The 23,402-nt window shown below is 45.1% G+C and overlaps 1 protein-coding gene across 1 annotated transcript; it reads right to left on the bottom strand.

Annotated features, from left to right (window-relative positions):
- Positions 1 to 1,681: 1,681 nt before the first annotated feature.
- Positions 1,682 to 23,305, bottom strand: LOC124260815. The gene is made up of 11 exons (XM_046695131.1): positions 23,207 to 23,305; positions 13,989 to 14,100; positions 13,583 to 13,669; positions 12,815 to 12,915; positions 11,943 to 12,039; positions 9,500 to 9,815; positions 9,045 to 9,361; positions 8,711 to 8,784; positions 4,695 to 4,842; positions 3,419 to 3,501; positions 1,682 to 2,576 (listed from the first exon to the last, which is right to left on the bottom strand). Exons 1-11 carry the CDS (start codon positions 23,292 to 23,294, stop codon positions 2,389 to 2,391), a joined length of 1,611 nt encoding a protein of 536 aa, XP_046551087.1. The 5' UTR covers positions 23,295 to 23,305; the 3' UTR covers positions 1,682 to 2,388.
- Between the last annotated feature and the right edge of the window lie 97 nt (positions 23,306 to 23,402).

Consider the following 23,402-nt stretch of genomic DNA (forward strand, 5'->3'; position numbering starts at 1 on the left):
ACTTACCATATAATTTGATGAATATTCACGAACAAACATGCGCTCAACAGCGTAAAGCTATGCGCATTGTAAGATTTTAACCACTTTTATTGTTTAACTACAATTCCAGTGTCTTACTTGCATGCAAGCATTTCATTGCATGACAGTATTAGTTATAAAAAAAAACATTAAGTAGAAAAAACCTGGTGAAAAACCCTTAACATTGGTGATTACATTAAAAATGTATATATTTCGATAATAGTCGATAATCATTCACCACAAGTCCTCCGATAATCGTTAGTGGATTTGGTTTCCGATTCCAACACTAATAATAGCAAAGCCTGTTCTTGGTGTACCCAATAATCAACACCCAAAGAGGAAACGTCATGATTCTGTGTACATGTACATTGTTCTATAAAGGTGTACTGTCCAAACTTTGATAAAGTACGTTTGACCTTATGGTTATCAACATTCAAGGAAATTGTCACATGCTGATTGTGTTCTAATGAGCAATATCTTTACAAGTGCCAATGTTTTGTCACAGTTTATGATTAATGTATGGTTAATACAGTACTTACTCATTATACTACCAAGGTTATTGTTCTGTTATCAGGCCGACAACGCATAAAAAAGTATATGATAACACATAGCTATATGATAACGCATAGCTATATGATAACACATATCTGCTGTCCATGACATAGAATTTCAAACATTCTGTATGCATATCAGATTACGGTTTAAATATTCATGTCAAGTAGATACATTTACAGTTTCTATACAAACATACTTGCCAAGACTCTGCAGTATTCTATATGCGAACTATCACATTCCAAGTGCCTTATATATTCTATATTCATATTTGTGCAATAAAGTTACTGTGTAAACAGTGCTGTCTGTTGAATGATGACTCTTAATTATGAATTGGGAATACTTGTATTCACAGCATGCAATTTTTATGTGCGGAGAGTTAGTAAGGCTGCTCTCACCAATATTCAAGCTACATAACTGCAGCCTAGGAGATCTGGACCAGACGATCCTGTGATCGTTACTGTCAGCAACAATCCTCATTGCATACGATAACAAACAAGTGACAAATCTACATCAGAGTGTGACCATGGTGCATCAGGTCACCTCTAACTACCAGCATGCTTGTCGTAAGAGGCGACTATCGGGATCGGGTGGTCAGGCTTGCTGACTTGGTTGACACGTCATCGGTTCCCAATTGCGCAGATCAATGCTCATGCTGTTGATCACTGGATTGTCTGGTCCAGACTCGATTATTTACAGACTGCCGCCATATAGCTGGAATATTGCTGAGTGCAGCGTAAAACTAAACTCACTCACTCACACACTCACTACCAGCATCAACCAGCAATTCTAACCCAAAAGTTGTTATTACTGGTTAGAACAGGTATGTGAAGTCTGAGCTGGTCCAGTGGTATCTGAGAAGATTATGACAAAGATACAAGACAGATGCTGGACAAACAGGCTGCAACATAAACTCACATAACTTGAAATTAGGTGGACTATAATATTTGCATAACATATTTTTCACGTTTTTTCTTTGTTTTGGGGTGTGAAATGACATGGAAATGCCCTGAAAGTATATTCTGCAGTATGCGAGTAGAAGTCAGCTACTGGGATCTAGAAATGGAGATAAATCATTTAATCTGTGACATTTGGAAAAACAAAACACACATGGTAGTTCAATAGTTTATTTTATCGCAATTCAACACTGGAACACTTTGTAGGTTCAATCTCCTGCTAACATCAATAACACATGCAACTATACCACCAGCTCATCAATGCTTGTGTACAAGGGTGCCAATTCAAGGGAGCTAATTCTTGCCACATATCAAGCCCTGTTTATCCAGAAGTCAATGTGCAGTATGAAGGATGCAAATTAATGTTTAGCTGGTACAGTATGTTATTTTATCTTTTATTTCAAAGACTGACAAATCAATATAATATTTAGTCCTAACCTAATGAGAATGCATGGTCATTCATTAAATGTGAAAATCCCAGTGTCAATTACTTGAACTATCTGTGTACACTGACATTACCCAGTTGTTTTGTTATGTTATGTCATATGGGCATTATAAGTGCTTGTTTATTACATTGTCACATTGTTAGTTGGAAACCTGAGTGTTTTTCTCATAATATTGCAGCTCTGTAAGATCTCTGCACTGGAATCACTCACTTTCATTCACTCACTCATACACACTGGCGACAGTGTTGGCATTTAGACACTGATGAAGTCGTGCACCACAACAATGATACATCAGGCATCATTATGAATTCATTGATCACACGATAACTGTGGAGGCTTCAGTTATGACCGATCCCTCTGTATGACATCAAACAGTGCTCCCAATCTTGACGCTAGATTGTTTATGTCACACCGTTCTACACTGAAGAAGCCTCCAAGGCAGTCAAGTCTGCCAGACTTGGGTTCACTCTGTCGAAGTCGATCTGCAGTGAGTCGGCAAGGCTACCGAGGGGGAGGGGGGACCGGCTGTCGGCAAGTCCCAACTGGTTCTTTAAAGCATCTCTAGCTGCCATCTCCTCTGCTATAGCCAGCGTCTCACCTGGTGCTGAGGACTTTAAACAAAAAACAACGTGAAATTAAATTAACATTATCCAACCCATCTTATTACAAGTGTTGTGATTCACAGTTGTATCATTGCATCATTATTGGTTTTACACCACATAATCTGATCCATGATATGTACAACACACCTAACCTCACTGAAGGATGTGTGGTTTCCACATTGTAGAGTTAACGTGGTAATATGACAATCAGTTACTGATTCTGACCACCCAGTCCATTTGTTTGCTTCATACAACCAGCATACGCTGTGGACCAATTCTAACTCTTCATGTGATAAAGGTGAGAACTGGGGCTTAATGGATACTTAAGGAGGCAGACCATTACCCAGTGGTGACAGGTACAGGTGAGGTGAAATGGGTTTAACGTTGTGCTTGAGAATATTTCGCTTATATGACGACGTGCATGCGTGTGTATGTGTATGTGCGGCTGCTTGTACTAGCCCGGACTGAAGCTGGTTTTATAGTGGTAGGTCACTGAGATACCATGCCGCATTAGACTGACTCCGAGCCGACAAGTCCTTGTACCCATTAATGCCGAGTGCCAGGCAGGGACCAACAAGTACCATATTTTAACGTCTTTTGGTATGACGGGTCGGGGATCGAACCTGCGACCTTCCGCTCTCTGGGCGGACGCTCTAACCACTACACCACGGAGGCGGTCTGACAGGTACAGTGTTTGAAAACAAAACATATCACTGGCACAAAGCTGGGAAAAAATTTGATGACATCACTGGATCAGGATGATCATTTGAATGAGAGATGTCCAAGGTTGTAAGGAGTTTAAACTGAACTTTAACCAGAATGTGGATGTCGCACAGATACTCACACTGGCCCAGGAGACGTCCATCAGAGTATATGCCAACATAGTACAGGGACATCACTGTCTGGGAGGCGGAACTCCATTGTAACCTGAAGCCACATCACAGATTCATATCACTTCATTTTCTAGGACACTAGAGATTTGTTTGCATCCATCCATCCATCCATCCGTCAACCATTCACCCATCCATCCATCCGTCAACCATTCACCCATCCATCCATCCGTCAACCATTCACCCATCCATCCATCAACCATCCATCCATCCATCAATCCGTCAACCAATCACCCATCAATCCGTCAACCAATCATCCATCCATCCATCAACCATTCACCCATCCATCCATCCGTCAACCATTCACCCACAACCATTCCATCCATCCATCAACAATTCACCCATCAACCCATCAACCATCCATCACATCATCCATCCATCAACCAATCACCCATCCATCCATCAACCATTCACCCATCCATCCATCAACCATTCACCCATCCATCCATCAACCATCCATCCACAACCATCCATCCATCAACCATTCACCCATCAACCCGTCAACCATCCATCCATCAACCATTCACCCATCCATCCATCCATCAACCATTCACAATCCATCCATCAACCATCCATCCCCATCCATCCATCCATCCACCCATCAACCATTCACCCATCAATCCCATCCATCCATCCATCAATCCATCCATCTGTCAACCATTCATCCATCCATCAACCATTCACCCATCCATCCATCAACCATCCACCCATCAGTCAACCATCCACCCATCCATCCACAACCATTCACCCATCCATCCATCCATCAACCATTCACCCATCCATTCATCAACCATTCACCCATCCATCCATCCATCAACCATTCACCCATCCATCAACCATCCCACCCATCCATCCATCCCATCAACCATTCACCCATCCATCCATCCACAACCATTCACCCATCCATCCATCCTTTATGCATCTGTCCATCCATTCATCTGGGGGAGGGACAAAATCCCATAGGACAAAATTTCAGTGGACAAAATCCCACACCAAAATAGCCAACATGGGACAAAATCCCATTTTCATATGTTATTGCTACCCTTTTTCACCAGTTTTAATTAGTATGTCTTCATGACAGAAGCCAGTGGGTTTTGTCCGGGTGGGATTCTGTCCTAGACATTCTCATCCATCCATCATCCATCCAGACATCATCCAGACTTACACACACAGAGACTAGCATGGTTACTTGGGAGTATTAGACAATACCATCCATCCTGTTGCACCTACCTGGGTTCTGGAGCTGGCCGCCCCTCCCTTGACAACATGTCCTCCAGGAGCCCCATAGGGTTGGAGATAGTCCACAGCTCTGCAATGTCTGCTTCAATCAGTTGAGGCAGCACAAAGTCCCGAACAAAAAATGAGCTCTGTCTCTGCCCTGAAAATGAAACACACCTTTCCTTTAGAATGGTTTTCATGTAAGTGACTTACACTAATCAATAAAATCATGGCGGAATGTCGTCCATGCGGCATATGGTTACAATGAAAATGCTACTCGTACAATATGAAGAGTGGGTTATGTACCTGGTCATGTTGAAGTGCTCCAATGACTGCTTGGAGCGTTTCAGTCAGAGTCTCCGCACCCACCGGGAACTCCTGCCAACACCAGACACAGTATCATGACTGACTGATATTTACAACATAGCTTACAGTATTTGTAACATGTTGAAGTCAAACATGTATCTACATAACTACATTCTGCACCATTCAGTATTAAGTATTCCTGAAGAGGTTTTAAATTCTTTGAAGAGAGTCGCCCTTTGGGTACATATTATGCATTTTCCGGGCTGAAAATGTCCTGTGACAGTTGTATCAATGTTTTTGAATAAAAATATTGTACAATAAATAAAAATCTTTTTATTTATTATACGGCCCCCACCTCGTGGAGTTACCTCCCGTTGCGCATGCGCACCAACTGGGTAAGCACCTAGGCCCGTATCATCATTCCTTCTGCTGAATAAATCAGTGAACAGAATTGCGGGAGTTGGAGGGTTCTACCCCAAGGACGACTCTCTTCAAAGAATTTAAAACCTCTTCAGGTTTGGTTAATTCTTTTTCATAGAGATCGTCCTTGGGGTACATATTATGCATAAACACAGACTCCCAAAGACCGGAGGCCAGGGAGGAGGGAATTCTGTCAAAGCACACACAAATAGCGATCGTTAATCTGAATGATGGAACAGACGCCATAATCACTCACCTGTCACATGTCCCGGTTTGCGCTTCCGCGAGAGGCATTATGGGAGGGTAACCGACAGGGAGGAAATGTACTCATAGACAACCTCGCAGGTTAGCATAAGAATTCGCACATGGTGCGAATGTAAACAAACCCCACCCACCTTGTGTCGATTAGAGAGCACCGTAGGGGGGAAAAAACGCTCACGACCGACCATAGTCTCCGTAGAGGATCGAAAGGAGGTTATACACCCAGCAGCGGACATGTCAATAAAACACAATATTGAACAGCAGCGTCAACAAAACCAATGAACCAAGACTCACTCGGTCAGGGTGGCAGGACACTGTCCACCGGAGAGAACAGAACGGCCAAAGCTCGCACGATTACGAGAATGTGTATCGAGCTGATAGTGCCGAATAAACGTGCTAGGCCGGCTCCAAATAGCGGCAGAGCAGATCTCTTCAATGGGGAGTGCCGATGCAAAAGCTTTTGACGTGGCTACTGCCCTGACCGAGTGAGCCTTCAACCCCTCAGGGGGAGGCTTGCCCTTAGCCTGATACGCAGCACAAATGACCGAGACGAGCCAGCGAGACAAAGTCTGCTTGCTCGCCGGCACACCAGCCTTCCCGCCACCGTAACAACAGAACAGCTGGGTACCCGTACGGATCCCCTGTGTTCGTTTGATATAGACCTTGAGAGTCTTACGGACATCCAACGGGTGAGTGCTCGTAGGAGAGGTCCCCGATGTGGAAGGCTGGGTAAGAGTAGGAAGTTCGATAGGAGCTGTCACATGGAAAGCTGATCGACCTTCGGGCGTAAGTATCCGGGAGGCTAATACTGACACGATCAGTGTGGAACACAGTCAGCCGGTCGGACGACATAGCATGTAAGTCGCCAACCCTACGCCCAGATGTTACCGCCACCAGAAATACAGCCTTCCAGGTTAACAACTGAATGGAAATAGCCGATAGACGGAGAACGAGGGACCGACAGCCAATCGAAAGCACAATTGACAAATCCTAAGGTGGGCTGGTTCGCCTGACAGCAGGTCGAACCCGATCCACGCCAGCTAAAAAGCGCTGTACGAGAGGGTGCTGCCCCAGAAGAGCACCATCGACAGGGGTGTGAAAAGTGGAAATAGCGGTGGAGTAGCCACTCTAATGGTCGGCCGCCAGGCCTTCTTCCAAACGAGCTTGCAAAACTCCAATACTCGGACTAAATCCGCAGAAAAGGGATCTGCAATCCCCCTATCTGAACACCAGCGCATAGCGGGACCACCTATCCTCCTGACTGAACGCTTGTCGAATCCCACCGGCCAGAATTGTGTCTGCAACTGCTGCAGGAATTCGCGGCTTCGGAGGCTAGACCTGACAGAGGCTGCCACCCACTGAATCTGCGGATTGGGGTGTGGCTACCGCTCTGAGTGAGAATGTCCGGTCGCAAAGGTAATAGAACAGGAGGCTGAGCCAGAAACCTGAGAATTACCGAAACCAGCTCTGTGGACGGCCAAAGCGGTGCCAGTAGCACAAGCAGCCGAGCTGGCTGGGTGGACAGCTGTGAGAGGACACGGGAATGAGTGGTAACGGCGGAACGCCCAGAGCACTTTGCCCGTCCAATCCAGCAGGAAGGCGCCGGCAGCCAACGCCCTCGGTCCGTATTTGAGAGCAGAACACGGTGTCTGATTCGCCCCGCCGACGCAAACAGATCCACCTGGAACGTAATCTCGCATAACTGGGAGATAACTCCAATATCTGCCGGTCGAAAGCATCCACTGCAAGGGCCAGGATCCGCGAGAGAGCGCCTGCTCGCACGCTCTCCAGCCCCGGAGATAAACAGGGAGTACCTGACAATCGCACTGGTCGCACCAGAGGAGAAAGTCCCATGTCTCCCCGGAGGAGCGGGACACCGCGTCGCCTTTGCTTCAGGATGTAACGACATGGCCGCCTGGTTGTCCAACTGAAGACGAACCACCTGGCCCTGGACATGCTCTCGAAGCGCCGAAACCAACCGCGACAGCTCTCAGTTCCAACACGCTGATGTGAAGGTGGGCTTCGGCTTCGGACCAGAGTCCGGACGCCGACAGACTGCCCAGAACACCCCCCCAGCCCGTGAGGGACGCATCGGTCTGAACTGTAAGAGCTGGCGTCGGGATTTCCAAGGGGACCCCCTTGGAGAGATTCCCGACATTGGTCCACCACTGAAGGTGAGGAGACAACCACCCGGGGACTGTGAGACTCGGCCCAGGTCCTCCGAGTGAGCCCACAGACTCGCCAAAGCTTGCTGTATAGGGCGCATCCTCAACCGCGCCCGCCACACTACAGAGATAGTCGCCGCCATATGGCCCAGTAGACGGAGCCAAGTCCGTGCTGGTGCCTGGGGCTGGGAGAGGAACGAAGACACCATCTCCCGTACTCTGGTGACCCGGTCGGGCGACAAGGAAACAAGATCCTTGTGAGTTTGGAACCTCACCGAGAAAACCAAGTCCTGGGTGGGTACCAGGTCGGATTTCTTGAGGTTGATGATCCACCCCAGTCAAACTAGAATGTCTATCACCTTGTGAGTAGAATCTAGGCTCGCTGGTTGTGTTCAGTGCACCGAAAGCAACCAGTCGCCGAGGTAAGGGTAACAACGCCTTCCTTGCTTAACGAGCGAGGGTAGCCGCACTAACATGAGCTTGGTGAACACCCTGGGGCAGTGGATATGCCGAAGGGGAGCACCGTGAATTGGTAACACATCCCGCCGTAAGAGAACCGAAGGTACTGCTTGAACGATGGATGTATGGGCACATGCAGATACGCGATCCTTTGAGGTCGATTGACGTGAGCCAATCGCCGGGCTGAACAGAGGAGATCACCGAAGCGCAGTGTCTCCATCTTGAAGGATGGAACTTCGAGCATGCGATTCAACCCCTTGAGGTTGAGAATGGGACGGAACCCGCCGCCTTTCTTCGAACGAGGAAGTACGCGGAGTAAAAATCCCCGCCTGTTCCTCGCCCGGTGGTATAGGCGCTCTATAGCGGACTTGTCCAGCAAAGCCTGGACTTCGTCCGCGCAGTATGTCCGCCTCGCACCTGACATGACGGCACGGAGGAGGGCGATGCCGGTGAAGTCTGGCGGACCTCTCCACAGTGGTAAATGGCCGACACTGACGGTGGACAGCACCAAGCTGTTGCTTGTAGCCTTCTCCCACCCGCAGGAATAGAGAGAGGCGGCCTCCCACTGGGACGCTGGGTAAGAGCGCGGAGTGGTCCCGAAGTAGCGGAGCTGACTGGGAGTGACACACGCCTACAGCCTGATGGGTTAACGGGAGGTCGGGCAGACCTCCCCGCCGCGCTAAAAGGCTGGGAGCCAGTCAAGAGGACTGCTCCTTGCCCTTACCCTTGGCGGGACGGCTCCTCCGCCTACCCCTGCCGAGCGGCCCAAGCCAGCCAGCAGACTCGGGTGTAGGCTGCACCCCGGAGGAGGAAGCCGGAACGGAGCTGGGGGGCGAAGCCCGCTGGCTGCTCCAACAAGGCCTTGGAGTCCTTGAAGGAGGTAGCTGCAGCGCAGCCTCCCCGGATGACCTGCTGGGCCCCAGGAAACAACGCCGCCCCAGACGGTAGGGGAGGGCCAGCAAGGTCTGCTGTGTAGCCGCCGAAAGTACCGAGACGCCGACAGCCACAGCTTTGCGATCCCCATGACTGCGCGACATCACCGCCGACGCCGCCGACCGCAAGGAGTCGCTACAGGTGGGCCTGCACTCTCGGAAAGTTGACGGAGGAGAACAACATGCTGAGAAACGCCTCCAGCGTGCTCCCTCCGCTTCCAGGGCCGACCTCTGAATCGAGGAGAGGTAGGCCTCGCGGGACCACCACCCGCACCTGCTGCATAGCTGCCCGCAAACCTCCTCGTAGGTCCGGGTAAGCATGCCGCAGGGGATGCCCGCCAGGGCAAAAGGTGGCGCCAAACGCCTTGCCTGGCAGCCGGAGCTGCCCGAGGAAGCCGAGCCTCCCCAGGGCGCACCGGCGAACACACATTCGCCGCACCACTGGCACGAAGAACAGGGAATCTTCCCCCAGCTGGTACCTCCTGACAAGCTCTGGCAAGTCAAAGCGGAGGCGTGACCCAGCCAAGAGGGGATCCACCACGTCCTGCACCAAGGACGGCAGAATGCGGAGCAGCGCCTGCATGGGTTGCCTAGGGCAAACGCCGCCTGGTAAGCGGAACTCAGTCGAATCCGAGCGGCTGGTAGGCACCGCGGCCTGGGGAATGTACTCGGCAATGCGTAGCCGGACTTCCCTCAGAGCCGTCGAGAAACGGAAGGCACCCTCCGGCTCCTCGACCTCCCCAATGTCCATGGACTCGGCGCCCGAGCCCGAGTCCGAGGCTGGGTCTCCTCGCGAAGAGGACCCGAACCCCGACTCGGTGGGCGGCCGCGCACCAGACACAGAGGGAAGGGAAGAACCGAAGCAGCGCCCTGCTTCAGTGCCCGACACCACGCTCGAACTCCGGTCCCGAGACGCAGGAGGAAGACCAGGCAAAACTGGTACCTCCGCTCTCATGGGGCGGGACGGCGCAGGGACCGGAACCCCAGGAATCCTCAACGGACCCTGCGCCAACTCCGAGAGGGGGACTGGGAGCGAAGCCTCCCCCTCCGGGGCAGCCGAGGCGTCCGGACCCGAAGCCAGAGGCAACGGATCAACAGACGCCTCCAGGCCGAGGGATCGAGCCGGCTCGGGCATCCCACCCCCAGACTCTCCGCCCCCGCCCGAAAGTGGCGCAGGAACTCCTGGCGGAGACCTCCAACCGACTCGTGAACAAGGGACTTCACCGAGTCCATGTGCTGCTGGAATAATTGCGTGATTAGAGACATGTCGAAACCGCTAGGAGCAGTGGAAGGCGACTGACTGCGCGATCTAGCCTTTCTGCCTTTACTTTTTGGCTTTTTAGCTTTAGACGGGGACCTGGGTCAGTTCCCCTCCCGCCTCTCTCAATTCCCGATAGAAGAGAAAGTCTGCAGCCCGCCTCTTCTGGGGCTCGGGGAGAAGCCCATACATATCTCGCACGTGTCAGGGGTATGGCCGCCTTTTTCAAGGCACACTAGACACTTATCATGACGGTCTGCACGGGGAATACTCTGCCCGCAGACAGTACAACCCGAAAACGCCTGAAAGCAAACACGCAAGCATGTAGCTAACAGCGGACCAGCAGCATAATATACACGTATAAAACATTGAAAAAATACGCGGAATGCGACCACGGGAAGAAATAGTTGGTTAAAACGCAATATTACAACCACGTGGCACGCAAAACTTCCCGCCATGGAATAGCAACACGTGCGTAAACCACGGGAAAGTTAGCGTAAAATAAGGAATACAAAGTCACAATTATGAGACAACCGACCGCAAAGCTTTACTGTTCCTTTCAAGGACAATATAAAGACCATACATACAGGTGGTGGTGTCCCAGACATCAGTCTCTTAACTTCAAAAGAGTTCAGCTCTGCACGACACATCCGTATACGGCAGTGACAGCAGAAGGAATGATGATACGGGCCTAGGTGCTTACTCCAGTTGGTGCGCATGCTAACGGAGGTAACTCCACGAGGTGGGGGGCCGATAATAAATAAAAGATTTTATTTATTGTACAATATTTTTATTCAAAAACATTGATACAACTGTCACAGGACATTTTCAGCCCGAAAATGCATAATATGTACCCCAAGGACGATCTCTATGAAAAAGAATGGAAACTGACACATAAAACACATGACAAGCAAACACTTTCACAAGGTCATACCATAAAGAGACAAAAGAAGTTCAGCTAAATCTTAGGCCTACCAGCTATAATAGTCTGTGTTTGTAGTGAACGCGATGCCGATGAATTTTCACTTTTAAACAAAAGCGTAAATCAAAATAAAGTGAAATTGCGATCCTCATGATTTTAATTTTGCCAATTGAACATTTAAATCTCAGAATTTTATTCAACTTAGGATATAAAGTTGTTTAACAAATGATCATGAGTTTCAAATAGCTATTATTGGTTTGTATTACAAGGGGGTATGCACATTAAATGAAACCTGGACAGGAGAACACTGGCGCTTACTCCCTTGTAATACAAACCAATAATAGCATTTGAACGCATTTCAGAAATTCAGAAATTTAAATGTTTAATTGGCAAGGTAAAATTATGAGGATTCGCTAACTTAATTTCACTTTATTTGATTTACTTTTTTGTTTAAAGTGGAAATTCATCGATCGGTACGCTTTGACTGCAAACAGACTATAAGCATGTTTTCAAGTTTAACTCCTCTAAAGTGCATACTGTTTTCCATACCTTACTCCTCTCCTCAAACAAGTGGGGATAAACATGGCAACTACAGATAGGCCTTGATGTATATGAAAACCCATAGACTCAGACCCTTATGTGTATGTCCCTAAATAACACACTGTACACGGCTATTTTGCGGGATTATAGGAGTGATTCATTATATGAATACCTTACCTTACTAAGTGCCCACTAGTGTTTAAACTACAGCTTATGTGTATGTCCTACTTGAAACAACATTATTTATTGTTGTTTGTTTGTTGTTTTAACGCAACACTCAGCAATTTTTTAGCCATATGATGGCGGTCTGTAAACGGTATGGTCTGGACCAGACAATCCAGTGATTGACAGCATGAGTAATCCAATCAGCTCCCCAATCAACTGAATTGTGATGTTTGACAGAAAGAAATGAGGTTTTCCTGCCTAACACATGTGCAAGAGCACTGGTCAGTGCAAGACCATCATCCATATGAATGATTATGGATTATTATTTTCTATTATAGGATATTTGTATAGCGCACATATCCATGCAACTAGTACATGCTCAAGGCACCTGAGTGTTCCCTTGACCAACGGATGTCTTTTTTTCTGGCATTCTTTTTAACCAACTCAACTCCCTGGGGAGTATTCAACTCATGCAGCCTGTTAGGCGCAGCGAGTTATCACACAGCCTCATCCTCACAAGGATAACTGGCATTTGAGGACAATTTTTGAAAATCTAATGTTAACCAAAAGCCAAAATACTGTGTTATGGCAAACATGTAACAGAGGTGCAGTATTCACAAGTACTACTCCTATTTAAAACAATGCTAACAACAAGAACATTAATGTGCTTTACGGCTGATGATGTCAAGGGAGGTAACTCTCACCAGTAGCTGCTAATTCTTGGTTATCCGTTAGACCAAGCGGTGCAGCATCAAGGTCAATTCCCAGCTCTTGTCGCCTTTGTTCTTCTTTCTCAATGTATGATCTACACAGATGGAAGAAATCTACATTATATACTAATTTTGCCATGTTCACACAAGGCCGTTCTCGAACACTGACAGTACAAACCATACACTAAGGCTGTAGAAACACTTACAATCGGATTGCTGTGTCTTGAAATATCCACCGGCCTTGTCATTATTAATTAGTCCAGGGATTTACAGGACGCGAATTCCTGCGTCCTATACGCATAAAATTTGACAATGGACGCAACAAAATTTATTAGAGCATCCACAGGGATGCAGAAAAAGTCCAAATACTTTTTGTAAAAATTCCAATCAAGTAACGTTAAGTTATCACTGAGTTTGTAACTAGTTGGGTTATGGTATCATTTGCAATTTAATTACTGTAACAATGTGATGATCATGATACACAATACAATACAATAACAGTATTAGTAATAATATTTAAGTGTCTGGGAGCTCCATTTTGTAGTCCAAGACCCCTGAAAATTAAGAGTATGAGTCCCAGGGGCCCTCAAATACAGGACTCGAGGTAAATCCCTGTTGGTCATATGAAAACAATGTGTGTTCTTTAACTTATTTTGTGTAGTATACTTACTCTTGACATTGCTTTGCCTGTAAACATATCCTCATAGCTTTGTTTGAAAATAATGAATATACAGGTGAGTAATGGTTTCAAGTTTTCACTACCTGTGTGTTAAAGCTCTCCGCAGGGTGCTTTCTTCAAACTCCTCACCCAGTCTTTTACCAAAGGCATAGATTTCAGCATCATAATTCCTGGATAAAAAAAATACTTAGCATTTATAGCTCTGGGAACTAAAACATACATCCTAAAATGTAATGAGTTCTTTAATGAAGATATTGCTGGTGAACATTTTTATCCAAATTACCATCTGTACTCATCAGTTGGTCAGACTCACTGATCTGGTTGACACATGACATTGTATCCCAATTGCATAGATTGATGCTCATGCTGTTGATTCACTGGATTGTCTAGTCCAAACTGGATAATTTACACACTGCCACCATACAGCTGGAATATTGCTATGTGTGGCATTAAACAACAAACAATCATACAAAACCCATCTGTACTAACCAGTTGATCCACTCTGATCGATGTCTCTCCACTTCCGGCCCTGCTGCAAGTCTTTGGTTGTACCATAGGTTGTCAACCTTTGGAACCCAACGCTTGTAGCCTTTATCTGGCACTACAACATCAAGTTCAACACTAAAACATTTGCTTCAATACATTTGGTTTGTACCATGGGTTGTCAACGCTTTGGAACTAGCGGCTTGTAGCCTTTATCTGGCACTACAGCATCAGAGTTCAACACAGGAAACATTTGGTTGTACCGCAGGTTGTCAACCTTTGGAACCAATGCTTGTAGCGCTTTATCTGGCACTTCTGGCATCAAGTTCAACACTAAAACATTTGGTTGTACCGCCAGGTTGTCAACCTTTGGAACCCAACGCTTGTAGCCTTTATCTGGCACTACAACATCAAGTTCAACACTAAAACATTTGGTTGTACCATAGGTTGTCAACCTTTGGAACCCAACGCTTGTAGCCTTTATCTGGCACTACAACATCAAGTTCAACACTAAAACATTTGGTTGTACCATAGGTTGTCAACCTTTGGAACCCAACGGCTTTAGCAGCCTTTGTCACAGCACTACAACATCAAGTTCAACACCTAAAACATTTGGCGGACATGCCATAGGTTGTCAACCTTGGAACCCAACGCTTGTAGCCTTTATCTGGCACTACAACATCAAGTTCAACACTAAAACATTTGGTTGTACCATAGGTTGTCAACCTTTGGAACCCAACGCTTGTAGCCTTTATCTGGCACTACAACATCAAGTTCAACACTAAAACATTTGGTTGTACCATAGGTTGTCAACCTTTGGAACCCAACGCTTGTAGCCTTTATCTGGCACTACAACATCAAGTTCAACACTAAAACATTTGGTTGTACCATAGGTTCAGTAACCTTTGGAACCAGCAGCATGTAGCCTTTATCTGGCACTACAGCATCCAAGTTCAACACTAAAACATTTGGATTTATTACCCATGGGTTTGTCAACCTTTGGAACCGCGCTTGTAGCCTTATCTGGCACTACGCTTTATCAAGTTCAACACCTGAAAAACATTTTGGTTTGTAGGTTGTCAACCTTTACAGGAACCCGCGCTTATGGCCTTTATCTGGCACTACAACATAAGGATTCAACACTAAAACATTTGGTTTGTACCATAGGTTGTCAACGCTGGAACTGGCAGCTTGTAGCCTTTATCTGGCACTACTGGCATCAAGTTCAACACTAAAACATTGGTTTCGCTGCCATGGGTTATCAACCTTTCCGTTGCCCAGCTTATGGCGCATCTGGCTTTTACAACATCAAGTTCAACGCAAAGAACGTTTGGTTTGTGCGATTTAATCAGCCTTTGGAACCAGCAGCTTAGCCTTTATCTGGCACTACGGCGTAGGATCAACCTTACTAAAACGTTTAGGGTTTGTGCCATGGGTTTGTCAACCTTTGGAACCAGCGCTTACGTAGCCTTTAATCTTGGCGCTACTGGCATCGAGTTCAACGCACTAAAACGTTTGGTTATTGCCATAGGTTGTCAACCTTTGGAACCAGCGGCAGCAGCCTTTATCTGGCGCACTACGGCATCGGGTTCAATACTAAAACATTTGGTTGTACCATAAGGTTGTCAACCTTTGGAACCCAAGCTTATGGCCTATCTGCTTTTTCTATCAGGTTCAACCTAAAACGATTTGGTTGTACCATAAGGTTTGTCAACTGGAATAGCGGCTTGTGGCCTTTATCTGGCACTTCTGGCATCAAGTTCAACCACTAAAACATTTGGTTTGTGCCATGGGTTGTCGGCGGAACCAGCGGCCTTTATCTTGACCTGACATCCAGGTTCAACGCCTAAAGAGCATTTGGTTTGACATGGGTTCGTCCCGGCAGCACGGATTAGCGGCTTGTAGCCTTTATCACCGGCGCTTTCACGGCATCAAGGTTCAGCACTAAAACGTTTGGTTGTGCCAGCGGGGTTGTCAGCCTTTGGAACTGGCGGCAGCGGCCTTTATCTGGCACTGCTGGCATGAGTTCAACGCACTGAAACGTTTGGTTGTGCCATGGGTTTGATGACGGCTGGGACCCAGCGTAGCAGGCTTTAATCTGGCGCTTTCTGGCATCAGGTTCAACGCCGAGCGATTTGGTTTGCCATAGGTTGTCAGCCTTTGGGACTAGCGGCTTGTGGCCTTTATCTGGCACTTTCTGACATCCAGAGTTCAACGCTAAAACGTTTGGTTTGTGCCATAGGTTTGTCAGCGGCACAGGACCCAGGCGCTGGCGCTTTATCTGGCACTTTCTGGCAATGGAGTTCAACGCTAAAACGTTTGGTTTGTGCCACCAGGTTTGTCAGCAGCACGGACTTGGCGGCTTGTAGCCTTTTATCTGGCACTGCGGCAATGAGAGTTCGCGCAAAACGTTTGGTTTGTGCCATGGAGTTGTCGGCAGCACGGAACCCAGCGTTGTAACTTTATCTGGCACTACAGCATCAAGTTCAGCACTGAGCGTTTGGTTGTGCCATGTGGGTTTATCAGCCTTTGGAACCCAGCGGCTTGTGGCTGTTTATCTGGCGCCACAACATCAAGTTCAACACTTCGGCATTTGGTTGTACCATAGGTTGTCAACCTTTGGAGACAAACATGGCACTATCTGGCGCAACCATCGGGGTTCAACACTAAAACATTTGGTTGTACCATAGGTTAATCAACCCCCAGAACCAGCAGCAGCAGCCTTTATCCACAGCACTACAACATCAAGTTCAACACACCGAAGCGTTTGGATTTATTACCATAGGTTCATCAACCTTTGGAACCAAACCTTTATCTGCTTTTCAACATCAAGTTCAACACAAAACATTTGGTTTGTACCATGAGTTTATCAACCTTTGGAACCCAGCAGCTTATAGCCTTTATCTGGCACTACAACATCAAGTTCAACACCTAAACATTTGGTTATACCAACAGGTTGATAACCGCTGGAACTAGCGCTTGTAGCCTTTATCTGGCACTACAACATATCAGTTCAACACTAAAACATTTAGTTTGTACCATAGGTTATCAATAACTGGAACCGCAGCTATAGCCTTATCTGGCTTTCACAACATCAGGTTCAACACTAAAACATTTGGTTTGTACCATAGGTTGGTCAACCTTTGGAACAGCGTAGCGCTATCAGCACCACAACGTAAAGTTCAACACTAAAACGATTTTGGGTTGTACCATAGGTTATCCAGCAACGCTGGAACTAGCGGCAGCCTTTGTCGGCCTCACAACATCAAGTTCAACACTAAAACCTTATTAAGTTTGTACCGCCGAGTTTAATCAAGAAACCTTACAAGAGACAACGTAGCCTTTATCTGGCACTACAACATCAAGTTCAACACTGAAACATTTGGTTGTACCATAGGTTGTCAGCCTTTGGAATAGCTTAGCCAGCTATCGCTTTTCACAACATCAAGTTCAACACTAAAACATTTGGTTGTACCATGGGTTGTCAACCTTTGGAACCCAGCGGCTTGTAGCCAACACATCTGGCACTACAACATCAGAGTTCAACACCAAAACATTTGGATTGTACCATAGGTTGTCAACCTTTGGAACGCTGGCATAGCGCTTTATCTGGTACTACAACATCAAGTTCAACACCAAAACATTTGGTTTACGTACCATGGAGTTGTCAACCTTTGGAACTTAGCGGCTTGTAGCCTTTATCTGGCACTACAACATCAGAGAGTTCAACACCAAAACATTTGGTTGTACCATAGGTTGTCGGCAGCGCTGGAACTAGCGGCTTGTGGCCTTTATCTGGCACTTTCTGGCAATCAGGTTCAGCGCAAAACGTTTGGTTTGTGCCATGGGTTGTCAACCTTTGGAATAGCGGCTTGTAGCCTTTATCTGGCGCTACGGCATCAGGTTCAGCACCAAGGCTTGTTTGGTTTACCATGGGTTGTCAACCTTTGGAACCCAGCGGCTTGTGGCTTTATCTGGCACTGGCGTAAGTTCAGCTTACTTCAAAACGTTGGTTGTACCATGGGTTGTCAGCCTTTGGAACTGGCGGCTTGTAGCCTTTATCACGACTTTACAACATCAAGTTCAACACCAAAACGTTTGGTTGTGCCATGGAGTTGTCGGCTTTGGAACTAGCGGCTTGTAGCCTTTATCTGGCACTGCAACATCAGGTTTCAACACTTCACAAAACATTTGGTTGTACCATAGGTTGTCAACGCTGGAACCCGGCATGGCCTTTATCTGGCTGCAACATCAGCAACGCAAAACGTTTGGTTGTACCATGAGTTGTGTAACCGCTGGAATAGCGGCTTGTAGCCAGCATCTGGCTTTTCTGGCATCAAGTTCAACACCGGAAACGTTTAAGTTTGGCGCATGGGTTGTCAGCAGCGCAGATTGGCGTACGGCAGCACATCTGGCGCTACAACATCCAGAGTTCAACGCCAAAACGTTTGGTTGTACCATGGGTTATCGGCAACTGGAACCCAGCGGCTTGTAGCCTTTATCTGGCTTTTCTGACATCAAGTTCAACACCAAAGAGCATTTGAGACTTTACGTACCATAGTTTACATCAACCTTTGGAACTTAGCAGCTTATACAGCGCTTTATCTGGCACTACAACATCAAGTTCAACACTAAAACATTTGGTTGTACCATAGGTTGTCAACCTTTGGAACCCAACGCTTGTAGCCTTTATCTGGCACTACAACATCAAGTTCAACACTAAAACATTTGGTTGTACCATAGGTTGTCAACCTTTGGAACCCAACGCTTGTAGCCTTTATCTGGCACTACAACATCAAGTTCAACACCAGCTTGTTTGGTTGTACCATGGAGTTGTCAACCTTTGGAACTTCGCAGCTTGTAACCTTTATCTGGCACTACAACATCAAGTTCAACACCAAAACATTTGTGTTTGTACCATGGGATTTATCAACCTTTGAGACAGCAGCTTGTAGCCTTTATCTGGCACTACAACATCAAGTTCAACACTAAAACATTTGGTTGTACCATAGGTTGTCAACCTTTGGAACCCAACGCTTGTAGCCTTTATCTGGCACTACAACATCAAGTTCAACACTAAAACATTTGGTTGTACCATAGGTTGTCAACCTTTGGAACCCAGCGGCTTGTAATACTTTATCTGGCACTACAACATCAAGTTCAACGCAAAACATTTGGTTACAGGCTGCCATGGGATTGTCAACCTTTGGACAACCCAGCGGCTTGTAGCCTTTATCTGGCACTACAACATCAAGTTCAACACCAAAACATTTGGTTGTACCATAGGTTGTCAACCTTTGGAACCTAACGGCTTGTAGCCTTTATCTGGCACTACAACATCAAGTTCAACACTAAAACATTTGGTTGTACCATAGGTTGTCAACCTTTGGAACCCAACGCTTGTAGCCTTTATCTGGCACTACAACATCAAGTTCAACACCAAAACATTTGGTTGTACCATAGGTTGTCAACCTTTGGAACCCAACGCTTGTAGCCTTTATCTGGCACTACAACATCAAGTTCAACACCAAAACATTTGCTTCAATACTTCTTATGTTATTCGCTGAATCACTGTTTCCTGTATATTTACACGCCTGCAAAAATGTAATCAGGGTAATAGGCAGTAAATGTTAAGAAACACACACCAGTCATGCTTTAAGTCAGATCAGAAATTTGCTAGCATCATGTTGCAAAGAAACAATAGCCAGGATCACTCATACAAAGGTTTAGCTAGATGAGCCTTGCAATTTCAAATATTATTGGATTTCAGTCAGTGTCATTGGGAGGATTGAATTAAGCTTTGAGCTCTTAGGGTTGATTACCCGCAGGTCTATCCGTAACCCTTTGGATCCCTTTCCAATCACTGATTTATTTCTGACAGTAACAAGTACAACTTGTGAATCCTGGTTTTACTTTTAAAAATGCCTTCCTTTGTAAAAATAAAGGCCTACCTTTAGAATACGGCACCACAAACTTTAAAAATACGTCATAATACCCTTTTACGTAATGTAATGTGATTTTGTTCGAAAGCACGTTCTCGAAACAATGCCCTATGACGCCTGCATGGCAACACAGTTGTCTAGCTCTGCGAGTGCGTATAAGCTCCGCTCACTGGTGTTTCATCTCTATCAGCTATGTCATTGCATAAGCCCAAGGATGTTGAGAGTTTCCAGTAGTTTGTATACTGGTGGATGCGCAATTTTTTTCAAGCACCAGTTTGAAATATTTTTAGTTTTTTACTAATATGCTCATATTTATTTGTATTACGGGGTGCCGAGGTGTTATGTTTTGTGTATTATTGTATTTTTTAAATTTAGCGAGAATGCGTTAGACCGGTCTATATTATATATATTTGATTATTCGCAATTTTGGTCAATGTAATTATTTAAATTATATAAATATATTTTATATTTCGGTTTCTAAGTAACTATTAAGTATAAATGATTTACCAATGTGAACTGACATATCGTAACTTTAATAAATCCCTGTCGATGCGAGTTTTGGAGTTGTGTTCTTGCATCTACATCTACTATATTGGATTATATCCCTAACCCTAAACCCTAACCCCTTGAAATAATCCTAATAAATAGAATGCATTGACCGAACCGGCACAAACATGATTGACGTGTCCAGTGTAATGCATTATTACCGCTTCGAAAAATAAAATACTCATAAAAAACTTTTCTATGTAATGGTGCAAATTACTGAATGAAAAAAATATATATGTTTTCGGTAGTCGTTGACAAGTCATTTGCTAATTATCGTTGACAAGACTCCATCCATCGATGAGGTTTAAGAAACTAAAAGAAACAAAATGATTCTTTTAGCTAATACATTAATTACAGCATTTAAATATAACTTTTCTGAATTTTCAAATATAGGATTTTATGATTATCAAATATAGCTATTCAAAATTGTTAGGTAAAACGTTTGAAGATTGTCAGACAATGCATTTCAGTAACGTGCTTCAATAACAGCTTTCTTTCAAATTACACAATAATAATGGTCAAAATATTCCAAATGATAACTCCAACAACATATACTATTCAAATGTCATATAAAGTTACACAATGTATGATTAAAAGTAGTCACATTTGTATTGCCATACAGAGAGGTTTGCAGACAGCCAAGTGACCATGTGGATAGCACAGTGAATCAGCCTTTGCATGAAGATTTTGTGCAAGGGTCAGGTCATGTGACCATCAATAATGAAAGTGAGGCTATATATTTACTGATTAAATTTACAAAAGTTTTTGCCATTACACTGGATTTAAACCCTAGCACTTTGGATCACAAGTCTAATGTGTTAACCACTAGGCCACCGTACAAGACACTCATACATGCCTGGTTTAACAATGCTGAACATTACTGAATATAACATAACTTGTATTTAGCATTAACAGTAGGTACATGTCCGGTGTCATACGTGAGTACCATTTGTTGTTTTTCTCTTTGCATTTTAATAAAAAAAAATCACACAAAAACGGGAAACCAAAAACGTCAAAAGTATACTATGAAATGGTTTGATGTAGAATTTTTGGGCTAATGGAAATTGGCCTGGAATTTGCACTCAAGCCTCTTTCATACGCAACATTGGTTCAGTAATGATTCGAAGGCTAACTCGGCCTCGTGCCGTCACTACACATGCTCATGTCTCCCTCGTTTTGTAGTGCGATCCACATTATCCTTACAGTGTTCCCTACATCACTTTTCTGTCACAAAATCACTGATTTATATAAAAGCGTGTCATTCATTCATGCACCGTGAAATCTACGTCTGACGTCAACAACCCTTTTCAGTTTGAGGCATATTGGCTCATTCCACGTCACACCGTTTCTTGTAGATTACGGAATGGGACGAGTGTGCCAAATGGCATCAGGTCCATTCGGCAATTGTCCGTAGATTAAAATCACGAGACACCAAGTCTACCCGTAATTGTCCGTGACCAATTTGACTCTTTCCGTTCATTTTCGTGACGTCACAGGAATGACTCAATAAATTTGCACATTGTGCAAAAGTGTGGACGTAGCTCAGTCGGTTAGCTGTAAGCTAACAATCCGAAGGTCGCGGGTTCGCGTCCGACGGGTTCTCACAAACTGGTTGCTTGTCTTAATGACATGTGACCTACGGCAGAGATCGTCCTCACGAGATATTGTGGTGCTGTATTCTAAAGCTGCTCCAAAATAAATTATTCGCCTGATGGGCATATTACGGTGTCTACCATTCATTGTTTTCACATTCATTTCCGACTCGCTGTGCGCATGAGTAGAGCCAGTAAAAATATCCACTGGTCAACTTCCGCTTTGGTCATATTACTGATAATGTAAACACACTCGAAACAAAAGCTGTCTGACGATTATTTACGTGTGACAACTGTTCATAGTTGAGTACATCCATCCATTTGCCTATGCTTTTCAATAATTGATGTCCTGTTTTGGTGGCAATTGCATCAGATGTGTTTTTTTAGTTGTGATAAGGGGATGTGTAGGAAGGACAGTGGACGGGTGGTGGTGAGATGTGTTTATAAAAGAGCTTGTTAACAAACATTAAGTTATTTATTTAACTAATCCCGGTCCCTTCCATTCATAAATGAATTGAGATCAGTTAAATTCGACATAAAACCATATATTTGTTTTGATGTTTGCTTTCTTTAGAGTGTGTTTATACTATCGGTAAAGCATACGACCAAACCGAAAGTTGTCCATGGATATTTGTACACGCTCTGCACATGCGCACTGTGAGTCGACAATTAATGTGAAACCAACGAATTAAGTCACCAGAGAGCACCAATAACACTGTTACAGTGGACTTTGGGAAAAGTAGCCGAGACTAGGGTAATTGTCACCAGTGACTCTGTTAAAACCTCTTGTTATCATTAAATAAACAGTTGTATGGTTGACACCTTGAGATGTTTGAGATTAGAACTACTGCAACTACTTACTGTTTTCTAAAAGTTTGGCCCTTTTGACTTAAATCTATGGCCATTTTGACTTTCCCTTGGCCCTTTTGACTTTTTCAAGTTTGGCCCTTTTGTCCTTTGACCCTTTTGACCTGTTCCCGAGAGTCGCGGTAGGGTCCTACAGTCAGGACATGACCCTGCATCGCGGCTTTCGGCTTTGAGAAACGAAAAGTCTTTCTGCGGTTTTCTGTGTCTAATTCCGTTTATCACAGGGTAGACTTCTGTATATATGCATTTACTCGGGGCTTTAAAATGCAGTGCTCACCAACAACACTTGGATTTGTCTTAAACAACGTTCTGTACAACTTTCTCTGAAAACATGTTTGGCACACCCGTCGCATGGACGCGGCCATATTGAAACTGTCTCGGTATGACAAATATCTGTAGTTTCGTAATTAATGCATAGGTTACCTAATATAGATATTATAAATAATGTAACCGTAACATTGTCATATAAATAT

Source organism: Haliotis rubra, unplaced genomic scaffold (assembly GCF_003918875.1).
Source record: "Haliotis rubra isolate DU_JTF1 unplaced genomic scaffold, ASM391887v1 Scf778, whole genome shotgun sequence".
In the NCBI taxonomy this organism is placed as follows: domain Eukaryota; kingdom Metazoa; phylum Mollusca; class Gastropoda; order Lepetellida; family Haliotidae; genus Haliotis; species Haliotis rubra.